General features: G+C 44.1%; 1 protein-coding gene across 1 annotated transcript in view; it reads left to right on the forward strand.

The window, feature by feature from the left end:
- The window catches only part of EFHC2 (EF-hand domain containing 2), a 190,788-nt gene extending 175,567 nt beyond the window's left edge, over positions 1–15,221 (forward strand). The window contains exon 15 of the mRNA XM_027608378.1: positions 14,700–15,221. Coding sequence (XP_027464179.1) covers positions 14,700–14,798 — 99 coding nt within the window. The 3' untranslated portion in view covers positions 14,799–15,221. The remainder of the gene's footprint in view (positions 1–14,699) is intronic.
- The last annotated feature ends 625 nt before the right edge of the window (positions 15,222–15,846 follow it).

Below are 15,846 nucleotides of genomic sequence, written 5' to 3' on the forward strand. Positions count from 1 at the left end.
CCTCCAGCCCCAGGTGGTGGCACTGGCTCCCTGTTGTTATAGTCCTTGAGGGACTGGAGGATCCCCTGTTGGTTTTCCTCAACGTTTCCCACAACTTCGTAAACAACTGCTTTATTAAATTCCTCTCGACTTAGACGATTTGCTCATGTCCTCTGTTTCCTCTGGTGTTCTGGATGATGTGCACACTGCTTCTGGCTAGATGGCAGCTGCCTTTGTTGTACTGTTCCTTCGTTCCTACTTCCCTCCTTTTCTGTTCCACCCAGTCCACCACCCAAATGTTCACCTGTCTGTTGGGGGCTTCATCACTGATTTACGGAATATAATCCTACCACATGCATTTATCGGCCATGTGTTTCTCTTACTTAATGCTACATCACGGGCAATCTGTCTAGTTTAATATGTATAGATCTGAGCCATTCTTTAATAGCTGTAATATGGATATAGAATAATTTATTCATCCATTTTTCTGTTGATAGGCATTCAAGTTTTTACATTTTTCCCCCTGAAAGCATGGTAGCTTATTACTTTAATTTTTATTTTCCTGATGACTGAATTTGAATGAAATTTAATGACCTTTGGTCTGACAACCCACAAAGACTTTTTTTCATAGCAATCCAGCATGCACAGATACAGCGGAACCAAAGTTTCATGAAACACTACTGTTCGGACTACATGTGGTGCAATGCCATCTTGTCTTTGTCTCTTCCTTCTTTTCTTCCCTCTTTTCCTTTTCTCCCCTCCCCCACACCCCTTCTTTCTCTCTTTCGAATGTCGTTTGTGAACCATGAAATTGATTTAAGGGCCCACAGAAGGATCACCACTGACCCTGCAAAAGGAATCACTCCGTGGGAAAGCCCAAGATCTACTCTTGCCTTAGCCACCCCTCCCCCATTTCATCCCTTGCATACTCTGTGCCTGGGACATGAACCTGAGTTCAAACCCTTAGCTCTGTGATTGAGTAACTGTGTGACTTTGTGTAAGTCACTCAACCTTTTCAGGTTTCCTCCCCTCAACAATGGAGATAAGAGTGGTACTTCCAGGGCACCTGGGTGGCACAGACGATTAAGTTTCTGACTCTTGGTTTTGGCTCTGGACTTATGGGATTGAGCCCCAGTCAGGCTGCGTGCTCAGTGCAGAGTCTGCCTAGGACTCTCTCTTCCTCTGCCCCTACGCCCTGCACTGTGTGTGTGTGTGTGTGTGTGTACGTTTCTGAAAGAAAGAGAAAGAGAAAGAGAGAGAGAAACAGAGGAGGGAGGGAAGGAAGGAAGAAAGAGAGAGAGAGAAAGGAAGGAAGGAAAGGAAAAGAAAGAAAAGAAAGAAAGAAAGAAAGAAAGAAAAAGAAAGAAGAAAGAGAAAGAAAGAAAGAAAAAGAGAGGAAGGAAGGAAAGAAAATAGTACTTCCATCGGGGTGGTTATGAGGATTGAGATGATACACGTGAGACACTTATCGCCACATCTGTCCCGTTATAATAAAGGGTTTAAATGTTAGCTATTATTATTGTTTGTAAAATGGAGAGGTCTTACTACCTCAAATGAGGGGGCTAGGCCTTGAGCAGTCACCTTCCAAGGCTAAGATCAGTGATTCTATCCTTAAAGGTAGGAGACCAGTTACAGAACAGGAATGTAGCATCAGAAGAAGGGCCCCTGCTTGAGCAGGGGGCTCTTCCAGTTGTTACTCATATATAGTGAGAACTTAATTCTTTGGGTCTTTTATCATCTCTGCTGACCAAGCCTAGAAGCAGTTCAGTCTGTGGGAGACATTTGGAAGGGGCCATTTCTTTTTCGCCAGTTTAAGAAAGAAAGGAACATAGGTATAAAATGATACCAATTTAACTTAACAATGAGAACGTAAATAGATCTCAGAGTCTACAGCACTCTGGTATTCCTAAGCTTGTTATTGTTTCATAAAGAGGATGTAAGATAGCTTGGGAATGTTACCAGCGGGTCTATAATCTCATGTGAAAATATTCAGTGGGAATGGGTTGAGCATGATATTGCGTAGTTGATAGAGTACAATCAGTAGTGAAAAGTACAGGATCTCCTGAACCGTGTAAGTGTGCTTAAATGTTTTGTCCGGTAACGCCCGGAGACACTCGGGTCAGAGCCTGCCACACAGGTTGTGTTCTCCAGGAAGCAGGTGGAATTTAATGTGCAAGAGGTTTATTTGGGAGTGTTCTTGGGATCAATACCTGTGGAAGGGAGAGGAAGGACACAGGAGTAAGCAGAGGACACAGTTGAGCCAGCCCACAAAGAGCTCTGGAGCTAGAATGGCCTTTCAGAGCTGTCCTGAGATGGGTCACAATGGCTTGGCCTTTGTCCCTGTGGGTTGCTTTAGGAAGGGGGTTGACCTTGGGTAATGTGACTCTTTGCAGCCAAGCCAGCTCTGTAGCCGAGGCAATCCCTGAAGGGGGCTCTCAGCAGCTGGGCTACCAAGTCCTTCCTCAAGGGGATCCTGGATGGTACATCCTAGCTCGGCAATCAATTGTTCTTGAAGCTCTTGTTTTTTGTTTTTATTAAAAATAATTAACATACAATATTGTATTAGTTTCAGGTGTATAACATGGTGATTTATACACATTGCAAAATGGTCACCCAATTAGTTACCATCTATCCATCACCATACAATATTATTGACTGTATTCCTTCTGTACATTATATCCCTGTCTTAGTTATTTTATAACTGGAAGATTGTACGTCTTAATTCCCTTCGCCTATTTCGTCCATCCCCCCCTTACCCCCTCCCCTTTGGCGATCATCTGTTTGTTCTCTGTAGCTATGAGTCTTTCTGTTTTGTTTGTTTGGTTGGCTTTTTAGATTCTACATGTAAGTGAAGTCATAATTGTACTTGTCTTTTTCTGTCTGATGTATTTTGCTTAGCATAATGCCCTTGAAGTCCCATCTATGATGTTGCAAATGGAAAGATTTCCTTCTTTTTTTATGGCCGAATAATGTTCTCTTGTACATATATACCACAGTTTTTTTAAATCTGTTCATCCACTGATGGACACTTAGACTGTTTCCATATCATGGGTATTTTATTTTATTATTATTTTTTAAAGATTTTTATTTATTTATTTGAGAGAGAGCACGCGCACAAGCAGGGGGAGCGGCAGGCAGAGGGAGAAACAGGCTCCCCACTGAGCAGAGAGCCTGATGTGGGGCTAAATCCCAGGACCTGGAGATCATGACCTGAGCCGAAGGCAGACGCTTAACCAACTGAGCCACCCAGGCGCCCCATGGCTATTTTAAATAATGCTGCAATGAACATAGGGGTACATATGTCTTTTTTAATTCATGTTTTCATTTTCTTCCAATAAATACCTAGAAGTGGAATTGTTGGATCGTAGGGTAGCTCTGTTTTTAGTTTTTGGAGGAACCTCCATACTGTTTTCCATGGTGGCTGCACCAATTTCCATTCCCACCATCAGTGCATTTTCTCCATGTTCTCACCAATACTGTTATTTCTTATCTTTTTTATAAAAGCCATTCTGACAGGTGACAGCTGATATCTCATTGTGATTTGGATTTGCATCTCCCTGATGGTGAGTGATGTCGAGCATCTTTCCATGTACCTGTTGGCCATCTGGGTGTCTTCTTTGGAAAAGTGTTCAGGTCCTCTGCCAATTTTTTTAAATCAGATTGTTTGGTTTTTTGATATTGAGTTTTATGAGTTCTTTATATAATTAGGATGTTAACCCCTTATCAGGTACATCATTTGCAAAAGTCTTCTCCCATTCAGTAGGTTGCATTTTCGCTGATGGTTTCCTTTGCTGTGGCGAAATGTTTTAGTTTGATGCAGTCCCACTTGTTTATGTTTGCTTTTACTGTCCTTGAAGCTTTTGTTGATTGTTCTTGGCATCAACTGGGGGCCTGGCAGTGTGGCACAGCCCCCTCCCCACCCCTGCTCCCCTGTCACTGCCTGATCTTATGCCCATGGCGGGTTGTTGACAGGAGAGCGTTTAATGCTGGAAGAGGCCGGGGAGGAGCCAGACCAGCTCTGTAAGGTCTGTGGGGGCCCAGTTGGACACAGAACACCTCTCACTTAGAGCTCTGGAGATTGCCAGCATTTGGGGAAGTTGTCCTAGCCAAAAAGTCACATGTGGGACTTCAGGATGAGATCCACCAGGCCATGAACGTGACCTAGCCCTGAGTGTGACGTGACGGATTCGAGTTCTGTTGAGAACAAGGGATGACAGGCTGAGCTCCGGGGTGGAAGCGTGGCCAGGGTGGAGGCCAGGGGTTGGGCAGCTGCGCGCTCCCTCTGATGTAGGAGCTGGACAGGCTAGCTCTGGCTGAAGTTCCTGCGATGCCGTGAAAAGCTCTCTAGAACTTACCAGTACTGGCCACCACTTGGAAGCTGGATTGCTTTATACTCCTGTGCTGCACATTATCTCTTCCCTAACTGGGATCTTACTGAGGAATGAAAAGAGACTTCCTGGCTGATGAAAAGTGAGCAGGCCTCAGTACGAGATTTAACACCAGTTCTGTTTGTGTCTGTGATAATGGACAGGACGGATGGTCGGGGTAGGGATTTGGGCCACCTTCCCAGGCTAACCTGCTTACCTGCAGTGTATGGGGTGATCAGGGAGGGGCCAGAAAAGAGGAACAGGACCGGTGGCTTCAGCCAACCAGGGGCTGAGTTGGAGGCTGGTCTGGCACACCAGACATGGGATTAGAAAGGCAGGGCATCTCTCTGAAACAGGGAGCACAGTGATGGGGAATCCTGAAGTTAGCACTATTCAGCAATCAGAGGAAGCCAGTCCACAGGCTTGAACTAAGCCTTTAGCCCTGCCCAGGGGACAGAGCTGGCTAAGTCCCTCTACCAGTGAGGTTCCAGTAGGAAATGTACATACACAGCACACTCAAAGGAGTCAGGGATATGGATTGAATGAAAGGACTGTTGCCGGAGGATTGGATAGGGCTACAGGAACTGGATCAGGGACCAGCAAGAGCGGGAAACCATCACCATCCGTAGGTCTGAAGAAGCAGAGCAGGCCTGGTGGTAGTGGAGCTCAGTGGCAGAGCTGGGGCAGTGGCAACAAGTAGAGGCGGGTAGCCACTGCCAAACCATGGCCAGGCAGGGAGGGAGCAGGGGCAGGAGAAGTGGAATCAATACCCTGATCTCTTGCTGCGCACCATTGGCTGGACCCACCGAGCCGCCAGGGAACAAGGAAGCTCGGCAAGTGATGCAGTCCACAGAGCGCGGCCTCCCAGGGCAGTGAGCTGGGGAAAGAAGGCAGAAAATGGATCTTCTGGGGGCAAAGAGAGAATGACCCAGCACGGTCTGTTGCCAGAATAAAAACTTGGGCTCAGGCAAACAAACCTCACAGCCAGGGTGTAAGGCCAGGTCCAGACCACGGCCCTCGGTGCTTGGTCCGCTGGATGTCAGGACTGGTCCCCCAGACTCAGGTGGGGCTACCCTACATGTGATGGCTAGGTGGTCTCAGCTCATAAGGCTGGGGGTCCAAGAACAAACTGGTGAAATTTACAAAGAGGACTGTGATCCATACGTCATCTAGCTTTGATTAGTCCTTTGGTGAGAGATTTCCCTACATGGCTGGGCGCAAACCGACTGTCACCCACCATATGACTCTTGACTGTGGCCTGTAGCCTGAATTCTCAGGAGCTCCCTTGGCTGGGGCTCTGCCTGGCTCACACAGTGGCCCGTGGTGAGCCACCGGGGCTGTAATTGACCTCCTACTCCATTATGTGACTGTCTACGGCCCCAGCATGTTGCCCTGGCGCTGTCAAGGCCTGGAGACCCCATTTCCATTCTCTTGTGCTTGCTCACAGATGGTGACTATAAAACTGGCAAAATAGGGCCCGCTGTTTAGAGCCTGTCTGGTTAATCTCAGAAGCCACGTTTTAAAAAAATAACACTAAATCGGTTCTCGTATAAACTTTATAACTTGCACCGTGTGACTGGCGTCTTATCTTTTGACATTTCTGAGAAAAATTGGATGTGGCTTCATTTTATGAGCACTGAAACTGCCGGACCATTAGCGATGGGCTCTCCAGCCCTCTCCTGCCACAACAGGATGATATATATGGCCTTGGCCGTGGGGAGGAGGGGGCAGGTCGGGTGCACCCTGGGATACGTCTTTGGATACCCCACTTGTGGAAGATCTTCTTTTGGTATGTAAAGGGTGGGCTCTCCTGTGACATTTTATTGTCCCAATCCTGTGAAAATTAAGTATCCTTCCCAATTTATAGATAGGAAGCTGAGACTCCAGGGCATTCCTAAAGGTGAAGATTATATAGTTAGGGGCTAGTGCCAGCTCTAATAAGTAAGCAGTTATTTCTAGGATTTGAGGTTGAATTTATCAGTCGAAATAAAAGACTGTTAGTCATTCTCGTTAGATTTTAAAAGTAGCTGATAAACACAGACGGATTACGTAACACAAAACAGTGACCTAGTAGGGAACGGTTCTGCCGGAATCCGCTTTGATTCAAAGCACCGGATGATGTCTACTTGAATTGGATGCAGAAGCCTATCACTAAAGCTCAGCAAAAATTCGTGTCCTCTTGAAAACTGTATTTACCCTGGAAGGCAGTTTCAAGGAAAGGTTTCACCTGTGTTTTAGCTACACTGACACAGAAATGGATAGGAATATAAGCAAATCTCCAGGTTTTTTTTTTTAATCGATGAGCTTTTCCTTATGGCATCAGAATGCTCTTGATTATCTCAACAAGTATTTGCAAAATTTCTTTCCCAAATTAATTTCCCTTTGATTCATGGAAATGCAATTGCTTTCATAGTTTTGTCAATTGAGTTATTTGTGAGGTCATGTCAACCTTTTAGAAGGCAGTAAATCCAAGAAAACCACAGTTTCGGTTCCGTACACCCTACTGGACTTTTCTACAAATTCATAGATATTTCCTGTAAAGACGTCTTTTTTTTTTTTTTTTTTTGAGCAAGGGGAGGGAAATAACAGAGTGAAATCACTAACATGACTCCATCAGCCTTACATTTGGGAGGAATAAAAATAACCTTGTTTCAGTGAAGCGTGGAATTTAATTGGCTCCCGATCTTTTCCCCCTCATGCATCTGGTGGCCAGTACTACAGTAGAAAATTTTAAACTGGAAGGAGACATAATCCAATTAAATTTCCTTTTAAAAATGTCAAAGCAAATAAATCCAGAGCACATGAGCTCACACACAGCTTTGCTATTCTCACTGGGCAGCTGCTGTTTACTGGGTTCCCAGCCAGTGCCATCTTTGCTTCAAGGGTGTATGATTTTACAGATCAGCAGCTACATTTTTTCACCATTGATGAACAAGTAATTTATTGCCAACTTCTTTGACATCGTCGGTAGCTTTAGTCAAAGCCAGCTTGGAAGATACCGTGGGGCCCTCTTGCAGACAATGATTCCCAGCCATTTTGGAGTCACGATTGTGTATCATTGTTGAATTTCACTCTGCATTTCATAGCTCTTCCTCCTTCCAGAAAATATTCCTTAGGAGGAAATTGAATTTGGTTTTGAGATTGGGGCGCCATCTCTTGAGTTATCTGGAAGTCACATTGGAGACTCTGGATCCATCCGTCAGTTTGTCAGGAAGTTGTTTTGTTCCGAGCTGTGCTGTGACTTTCATAGACATTAATGCTGGTAAATACAGAATCACATGGTGTCTTTGTTTGACTTCCTCAAGAAGCCGACATGGGGACAAGGATTCAAGTGTATATTGATTGTGAGGGAGGTGGAGGGAAGACTACGAAGGGAGTGGGGAATGAAGAGTGGAAGGGAAGGGGCTGCCACAGGGCATATTCTCAAACCAGTGACACATTTTGGTGACTGGAGCTTAATGCCTCTGGGAAACTCAGGGATCCAGGGGCCTAGATGTACCTCAGCATTTTCCCACCCAAAGTGCAAGGGGGTTGCACTATTCATCCATCAGCTCCCATCAGTCATGGGTGAGGGCTGGTCCTGACGAGGGAGGAAAAGAATGAATTCCCATGCACTTGTGGCATGTCACAGGGGCAACCAAAGTGGGCCTCAGAGGCCAAAGAAAAGCTCTCAGGCAGAGGAACGCAGGTTGGACGTGGGGCTGGTGAGCGCCGAAGGGGAAAGGGTGAGGAGATCGGGAGGGGTGCTGGCAGAGCCTGCTATGCTCAGATATTTAAGATGCCAAATATGCACAGTCAGGGGGCTATTCTACAGAAACACCAGCAGGCTCATCATCGTCGAGGTAGGGGGTCGGGGGAAGGCTCGATCAGCTGTTGTGGATGAGCTCTCCTGTTGTAAAATTACCATGCAGTTATTTCCACTTAAAAGGTATGTGCCCTGCTGGGAATACCATCTGACCTGGACTTTTCTTCTCATTTTGTAGTGTAGCATGAATAAAAGGTCAGTGAACACAGAGACTATTTTTATTCACTGCCCAGATTGTCATAAATATTATGTAATGTAGAACATTTGTGGATTTATTGGAACAATTAGGCAGTGGGAGTGTGGGGTTTCTCGTGTCACCAAAGAGCTCTTTATTTTGCAGAGAGACTGCCCATGTGACTCCTTTAGATGAACCCAATTACAGGCAAAACTATGAAGAAGATACTTTTCCCTCTACTTTATCGTTGCCTCCCCTCCCCTGAGTTTCTTAAATCTTACCTCCTGTTTTCCCACCCTCCTTTGGATCTCAATTTAATTTCTGTTGATCCGTTTAAACTAGCACCTGTGAAAATCTCCCTAAAATTGGGGGTTGGCTACAATTCTGGTACCAATTCCAATGTGCTGGGTTTTTTTCCCACATACCAAACAACTCTCGACACCAGCTAAGGGTCCTACAATTCAACTCAGTTCTGACATGATCAGCATCAGATCCCACAGGGTGTAAGGGCTCAGTCCCACAAGACTGCCCCTCCCCCCCACTTCAGACACCAGTTTATCACCTGTGCTTCTGGTCCACTGGCTATAAATGAGAGGTTCCCATGACCCCCCTCCTTGGGTTCAATGAATTTGCTACAACAGCTCACAGAACTCAGAGAAACATTTTACTTCCTAGATCACTGGTTTATTATAAGAGGATAGAAGTCAGAACAGCCCGGGTGGTAAGAGATGCATAGGGTGAGGTGGGGGGAAAGGGTGGGGAGCTTCCACCCTCTCTGCGCATGCCACACTCCTCAAATCTCCACAAGTTCCTACCGACCCAGAAGCTCTCCAATCCGTGTCCTTTTGGGTTTTTATGGAGTTTTATTACAAAGGCACGATTGATTAAATCATTGGCCATTGGTGATTGAACTCAACCTCCAGCTCTATCCCTGGAGGTCAGGGGGATGGGACCCAAAGTTCCAACCCTCTTATTACAAGGTCCGTTACCCTAGCAACCAGCCCCCATCCCTAGGTGCTTTTCAAAAATGTCTCATTAACATAAGACACTTTATCCCTCTCATCACCTCAAAAATTTCAAGGGTTTTAGGAGCTCTGTCCCAGAAACAGGGACGAAGACCAAATAACATATCTTATTATGAGTCACAATAGCGTACTGGCAGTATATGGATCCTGGGTTTCTCAACCACTGCAAATTTGCCTGTGGCATATTCTCTCCAGCCCCTCACAATCAATATACACTCGAATCCTTGTCCCCATGTCGGCTTCTTGAGGAAGTCAAACAAAGATACCATGTGATTCTGTATTTACAAGCATTAATAAAATGTCTGTGAAAGTCACAGCACAGCTCGGAACAAAACAACTTCCTGACAAACTGACGGATGGATCCAGAGTCTCCAATGTGACTTCCAGATAACTCAAGAGATGGCGCCCCAATCTCAAAACCAAATTCAATTTCCTCCTAAGGAATATTTTCTGGAAGGAGGAAGAACTATGAAATGCAGAGCGAAATTCAACAATGATGCACAGTCCTGACTCCAAAATGGCTGGGAATCATTGTCTGCAGAGGGCCCCATGGCATCTTCCAATTACTCCAACCTGGATCCTAGAGAATAGTGACAAAGGGAAATCAAATCCAGGGAAGTGGTACTGATTCTAGAGAGAGAGCATAGCGGGACTGGAGCTTCGAGAAAGTATTGTGTGAGCCATGGGGTTTAAAGTGAGTAAGATACAAAGAAATGGACTGTTGTCTTTTCATCTCAAATCATCCTTCATCTCAAACCTCAAGGTATTTACTTGTGTTTCATTTTGTCCAAGTCCAGCTTATTGCTAATAAGTATAACTTCCATCTCCAAATTCTTGAGTTGCCATTATTCCAATGTGAGTCCCTCAGTTTCTTTCTCTTTTATTGTTAGAGGTTAAATCATGATTCCTTGCTCAAAAACAAGAAACCTTTGCTGCCTAATGAAGAAGTTATGAGGGAAGGACCTTCAAGAACTGGCCTGTTTCATAAAAGAATCCATTCTCCAGATAATTTCTTTGCAGTGATATGAGTTGCATAATGTATTTAATTCTTTTTGTATTGAAAATTCTTTTTTTTAAGATTTTTTTTTTTGAGAGAGAGAGCACAAGCAGGGAGAGCAGCAGAGGGAGAGGGAGAAGCAGGCTCCCTGCTGAGCAGGGAGCCCAATGTGGGGCTCAAGCCCAGGACCCTGAGATCATGACCTGAGCCAAAGGCAGACGCTTAACAGACTGAGCCACCCAGGCGCCCCAGTATTGAAAATTCTTATTTGAAAAAACAAAATAAAACACCGATCCAGGAAGAGTGATTTTGAATGCATATATTTGCATTATACTCCTTTATAACACGATCAAATCTAAAAATACCACTTACGAGCAAAAATTGCTTTAAGTTTTGTAATGAAATTTCTGAGGACGTGTTGAATAGTTGAACGACTGTTGATTAAAGTACATAATTTTGTGTGTGTATATGTACACACACACACATACACACACACACACACACACACACAGTGATTTACTCCTTCTTGGTGTAGGATGGACATTTCACTAAGTTCCATGTGGTATAAATACGCCCTAGGAGTGGATTTAGGCTTCATCCATCTGAATGGCCATTTCCTTCTTTACACAGCCAGTTGGTGGTTTGGGCTCAACCTCCAATGTCTGGCAGGAGGCATTCTTTTTTTTTTTCTTTGAGAGAGCGCATGTGCTTGTACGCGAGCGGGTGAGGGTTGGGGAGGGAGAGGGAGAGAGAATCCTAAGCAGGCTCCAAGCCCAGCGTAGAGCCTCAGGCGGGTCTCCATCTCACAGCCCTGAGATCCTGACCTGAGTGGAAACCAAGAGTCAGACGCTTAACCAACTGAGCCACCCAGGTGCCCCAGGAGGCATTCCTGAGAAAGAAAAGGTGTGTCACTTCAAGAACCACATTGTTTTCTACTCAGCTTTCCTTGTTGAAAATGATAGGTAAGATGTAGCCATGTAGGATGAGAGCCGGCTGCTTCTAGATTGGCCCAGTTTGCTGGGCTTTGGAGGGCAGCTCGGCAGATGAGCAGAGCTCTGGAGCCTCACTGTTTGGATTACAGTCCGGGCTCCTCCCCTTACTGGCAGTTTTCTGGACAAGCAACTTAACCCTTCTATGCCTCAGTTTCCTTTTCTGTAAATAAGTAATACCTACCTCGTAGGGTTTTCTGTGATAAAAACTTAAAAAGAGTACCTGTTACATAGTAAATATCTAATAAATTTATTAGTCATAGTAGTATTGCCATCACTATGAAGCAGTATAAATCCCACAAAAGTCTGCAACCAGTTCACTGTCATCGTAAATCATCTCTTTAATGCCTTAGAGATGCCAGTACTTGGTGTTCTCCTGATTCTGATTCTGTGTCAACATTATTAATTACCATAGTTTTACATATCACCCATATTTCAGTGACTTCCACATCTTTGCACAGTAGCTCTGTGCTACACAGAACCCTATTCCCAGGTGTTTACCAGGATCTTCACCTTGATGTCCTATGGGTACCTCAAATTTGAAAATGTCCCAAATTGAACTTAGTTGTCCTCATCTAATCCTTCTTGCCACACTAAAAAAAAAAAAAAAAAAAAAAAAAAGTAAAACTCTTCTGTCTGCTTTCCTTATTTTGCTTATAACGTTGCCTTGGGTTGAGTATTACACGCCCCCCCGCCCCCTGCAACCCCCCATTCATGTCTACCTGGAATCTCAGAATGTGAACTTATTTGGAAGCGGGTCTTTGCGATGTAATTAAAAGCTAAAATGTGAAATGAGGTCACACTGGATTAGGGTGGACTCTAAAGCCGGTAATTGGTGTCCTTATAAGAAGCCATGAGGGCCATATGCAGAAAACAAGGGGCAACCATGGGAAGCTAGGAGGGGGGGCATGGACCAGAGTCTCCCTTAGAGCCTCCAGAAAGAACCAACCTTGCCAGTACCTGGCCTTCTGGCCCCCCATATAGTGACAGAATAAAGTTCTGTGGGTTTAAGCCGCTCAGTTTGTGCTCATTTGTTATGGCGGTCCTAGGAAACTACTATAGATATCATCAATATTACTATACTTAGAAGTCTTAGAACTCTCCTCACCTATATTCATTTACCTGTATTAGTTTATAAGGACACCAGTCATATTGGAGTAGGGACCTCCCCCCACTCCAGCATGACCTCACCTTAACTCATTACATCTGCAGTGACCCAGTTTCCAAATAAGGCCACATGCTGAAATACCAGGGCTTAGGATTTTGACATCTTTTTTTTTTTTAAGATTTTATTTACTTATTTGACCAAGAAAGAGAACACAAGTAGGGGGAGCGGCAGGCAGAGGAAGAGGGAGAAGCAGGCCCCTCACTGAGGAAGGGAGCCCGATGCGGGGCTTGATCCCAGGACCCCAGGATCATGACCTGAGCTGAAGGCAGACACTTAATGACTGAGCCACCCAGGCGCCCCTCACCATCTTTTGAGAGGACACAGTTCAGCCCATAACACTACCCCTTTCTTTTATCACCACTCCAAATCGATCACCTTCCAGGCATTCTATGTTCTACTGCAGCAAAATCTTCCAGATGTAGCTCATCCTCACACCAGCTTCAGCTCCCCTAGCTATGGCACAGCACCCCCCCCCCCAGAATTATTGCTGTAACCTCCAAAGTGATTTTCCTCCTCCATTTCATTCTTCATACATCCAGTGAGTGAATCTAATTAATTTCTGATCAGGTCTCTCTGGTGGAGACCCACCGGTGTCTTTCCCCATCCACAGCATAAAGTCTAAACTAGCACAGAGAGTGGGAAGTTTGGGCCCATCTTTTCCTTCCAACCCCCTCTCTTGCCACTTCATACTATGTGTCCCAAACCACAACTAGGCTGGCTGGTCACTCATTCTGGAAAAGAAATTCTTAGGTCTGTGGGCCTTTGTTTATGTTGTTCCCTAGGCCCAGGGCACCCTTCATCACTTCCGTCCCCTGCCAAACTGCTCCTCATCCCGTAAGGCCCAGCTAAAACAGTCCTTACACAGGTCGCTTCCACAGGTCCAACACAGAATTACTGAGACTTTCCCTGTGTTTCTGACACCTTAGAATTCTGGATACTAATGTAACACCAGGAAAGATATAGCACCTCTTACGTAAAACAATTAACCTTGACAATAGTAATATAAACAGCCCACAGTGCATGGACTTTCTTGCCCCCTGTTGACATTAATATTGAGCATTGCATGTGTGGGCCTATCTGTGTGTGTCTAGACATACATATATACAAGATTTTTTGAAATCTGACATGTATTTACTACTTATATAATTAAGTTTTGTTGCAACCCACCTCATCAAAATATTCTTTTTTTTTTTTTTTAAGATTTACTTATTTTAGAGGGGGCGGGAGGGACAGAGGGAGATGGAGAGAGAAGATCTCAGGCAGACTCCATGCTGAGTGTGGAGCCTGATACGGGGCTCCATCTCAAGACCCTCAGCTCTTGACTTGAGCTGAAATCAAAAGTCAGACGACTGAGCCACCCAGGTGCCCCCAAATATTCTTAAACCTCTCTAGAAGAGTAAAGGTATTTATTTTCTGAAATTAGAAAATACATGTACACAAATATACATGCCATATATTATATATGAGGTATATGTGTGCATATATTAATACATACATATATGAAGTATATGTATAAAGTAGTTTCTCCCCAGGAACATCCTGTGAATGATTCATTGCTCTTTTCATTGTTAGATTAAAGAAACAGTAACCCAAGCAATCAGTGTAGCTAGCAGTTCAGATTTTAATAATTGAGGTCTTAATAAAGCATAGGGGGAGTTCTCACTGTAATAATGCTGCATAACCAACAACCCCCCCCACCCCAAATCTCGGTGGTTCTCAACAATGGACATTTATTTTTCTTAGCCATGGGCCCATAGGTCAGCGGGGCTCGATCCACCCGTGCCATTTTCGGACCAGCAGCATCTCAGGCCCTGTTCTTCTCAGGGCAGTGATGGAGGTACAGCAGGCTAGGCCAAACCACACAAGCCCATTAGAACCTCTCTTCACGGCACATCTGTCCCAAGCCCATAGCAAAGGGACAGGAAAACAGACTCCATAGGAGGGTCTGCAAAGTCGCATGGCAAAAAGCTTGGGTGTATAATTCCACCATGGAGAGGGATGAAGACGTGAGCCTGAGAATTCAGTCTACCGCAAAGGCCTTACGATTCGAAGGTAGACCGTAGAAATGTCTGCCTTGAGAATAAGCTATGTGTCAAGAGCTTACATAACAATAAGAAACCATTCGATGTTGCATTGACAAAACTGCACTTTGACATGTGGTCATAATTCTCTCCATCTTTGGTTCTTTTCCTAGAGATGTGAAGATGAGTGGCTCGGGATGCCATCACCTATTCGCGTGAAATACATTAACTACATACGCCTTTTAAAGGATGTGTTCGGCTTAGAGGAGTAACCACATGCCATTGATTTCCTGCTCTCATTTTACTAAGTTTATTTCAGTAGATATCATTTCATTAAAAAAAAAATACAAGGTTCATACTGAATTGAAATCCATAGGCCACATTCCTTTTGTCACTTTAGTTTTTCAAAACATCATATTACATTGTTGATGTACCAGCATTATTAAAAATGCCATTTAAAGAAATGTAAAACATTTTTATTACATGTATGATTTATTAATACCAAAGAATCTTATGGTAATTTTCTATCCAGCATAATTTGATTCATTGCAACACAAAAAGAAAATTACTCTTGACAGCTATACATGACAATATAAAATCAAATTATATCTGAGCAATAACTTGTGATTCTATTAAACATTTTTTGAAATCTTTTTGACACATGTTTATTACTTATATAATTAAATTTTGCAGCAACCCACCTTACCAAAATAATCCTTAAACCTCTCTAGAGTGAATGTATTTATTTTCTGAAATTAGCAAAGCTATGAGGACTCCTGCCCTTGCCCCGCAACACACACACACACACACATGCACGCACGCACACACGCACGCACACACACACACACACACACTTAAAAATTTAGGAGAGAAATTGAAACATTTGCAGTGTTTATTTGCCCTTTTTATATCTAAAGTTAGCTGTTAATTTAGGAATATATGCATGTATATATAATTATAGTATGACCAAAAATGTTTTCTGTCTAAAATATTTAGGGATGTGAATGCTGGAGATTTTGAGAGATATTTTTTGGTTCACTCTCCACACACACATACCACCCACCCCAGAGGTTTAAATATTCTAGGACTGTAGCATGTTTCCCTCCTGCTTTTCTCTGGTTCTATTTTGATTTTTCTTCTAGGCCTATACGTTCTGAGTCTCAGCAGAACTTTGGTCATGTAGTGTATATTTGATTAAAACTCATCACCATGGACCTCTGGGAATTCATTGGGAGAAGTTTGTCCCAATCTACTCCAGTCTCCAGTGTTGGATGCTGGGTATCCTAACTCTAGGTACCTGGTGTTGTCAGACACAGCAGA

Source organism: Zalophus californianus, chromosome X (assembly GCF_009762305.2).
Source record: "Zalophus californianus isolate mZalCal1 chromosome X, mZalCal1.pri.v2, whole genome shotgun sequence".
Lineage (NCBI taxonomy): Eukaryota > Metazoa > Chordata > Mammalia > Carnivora > Otariidae > Zalophus > Zalophus californianus.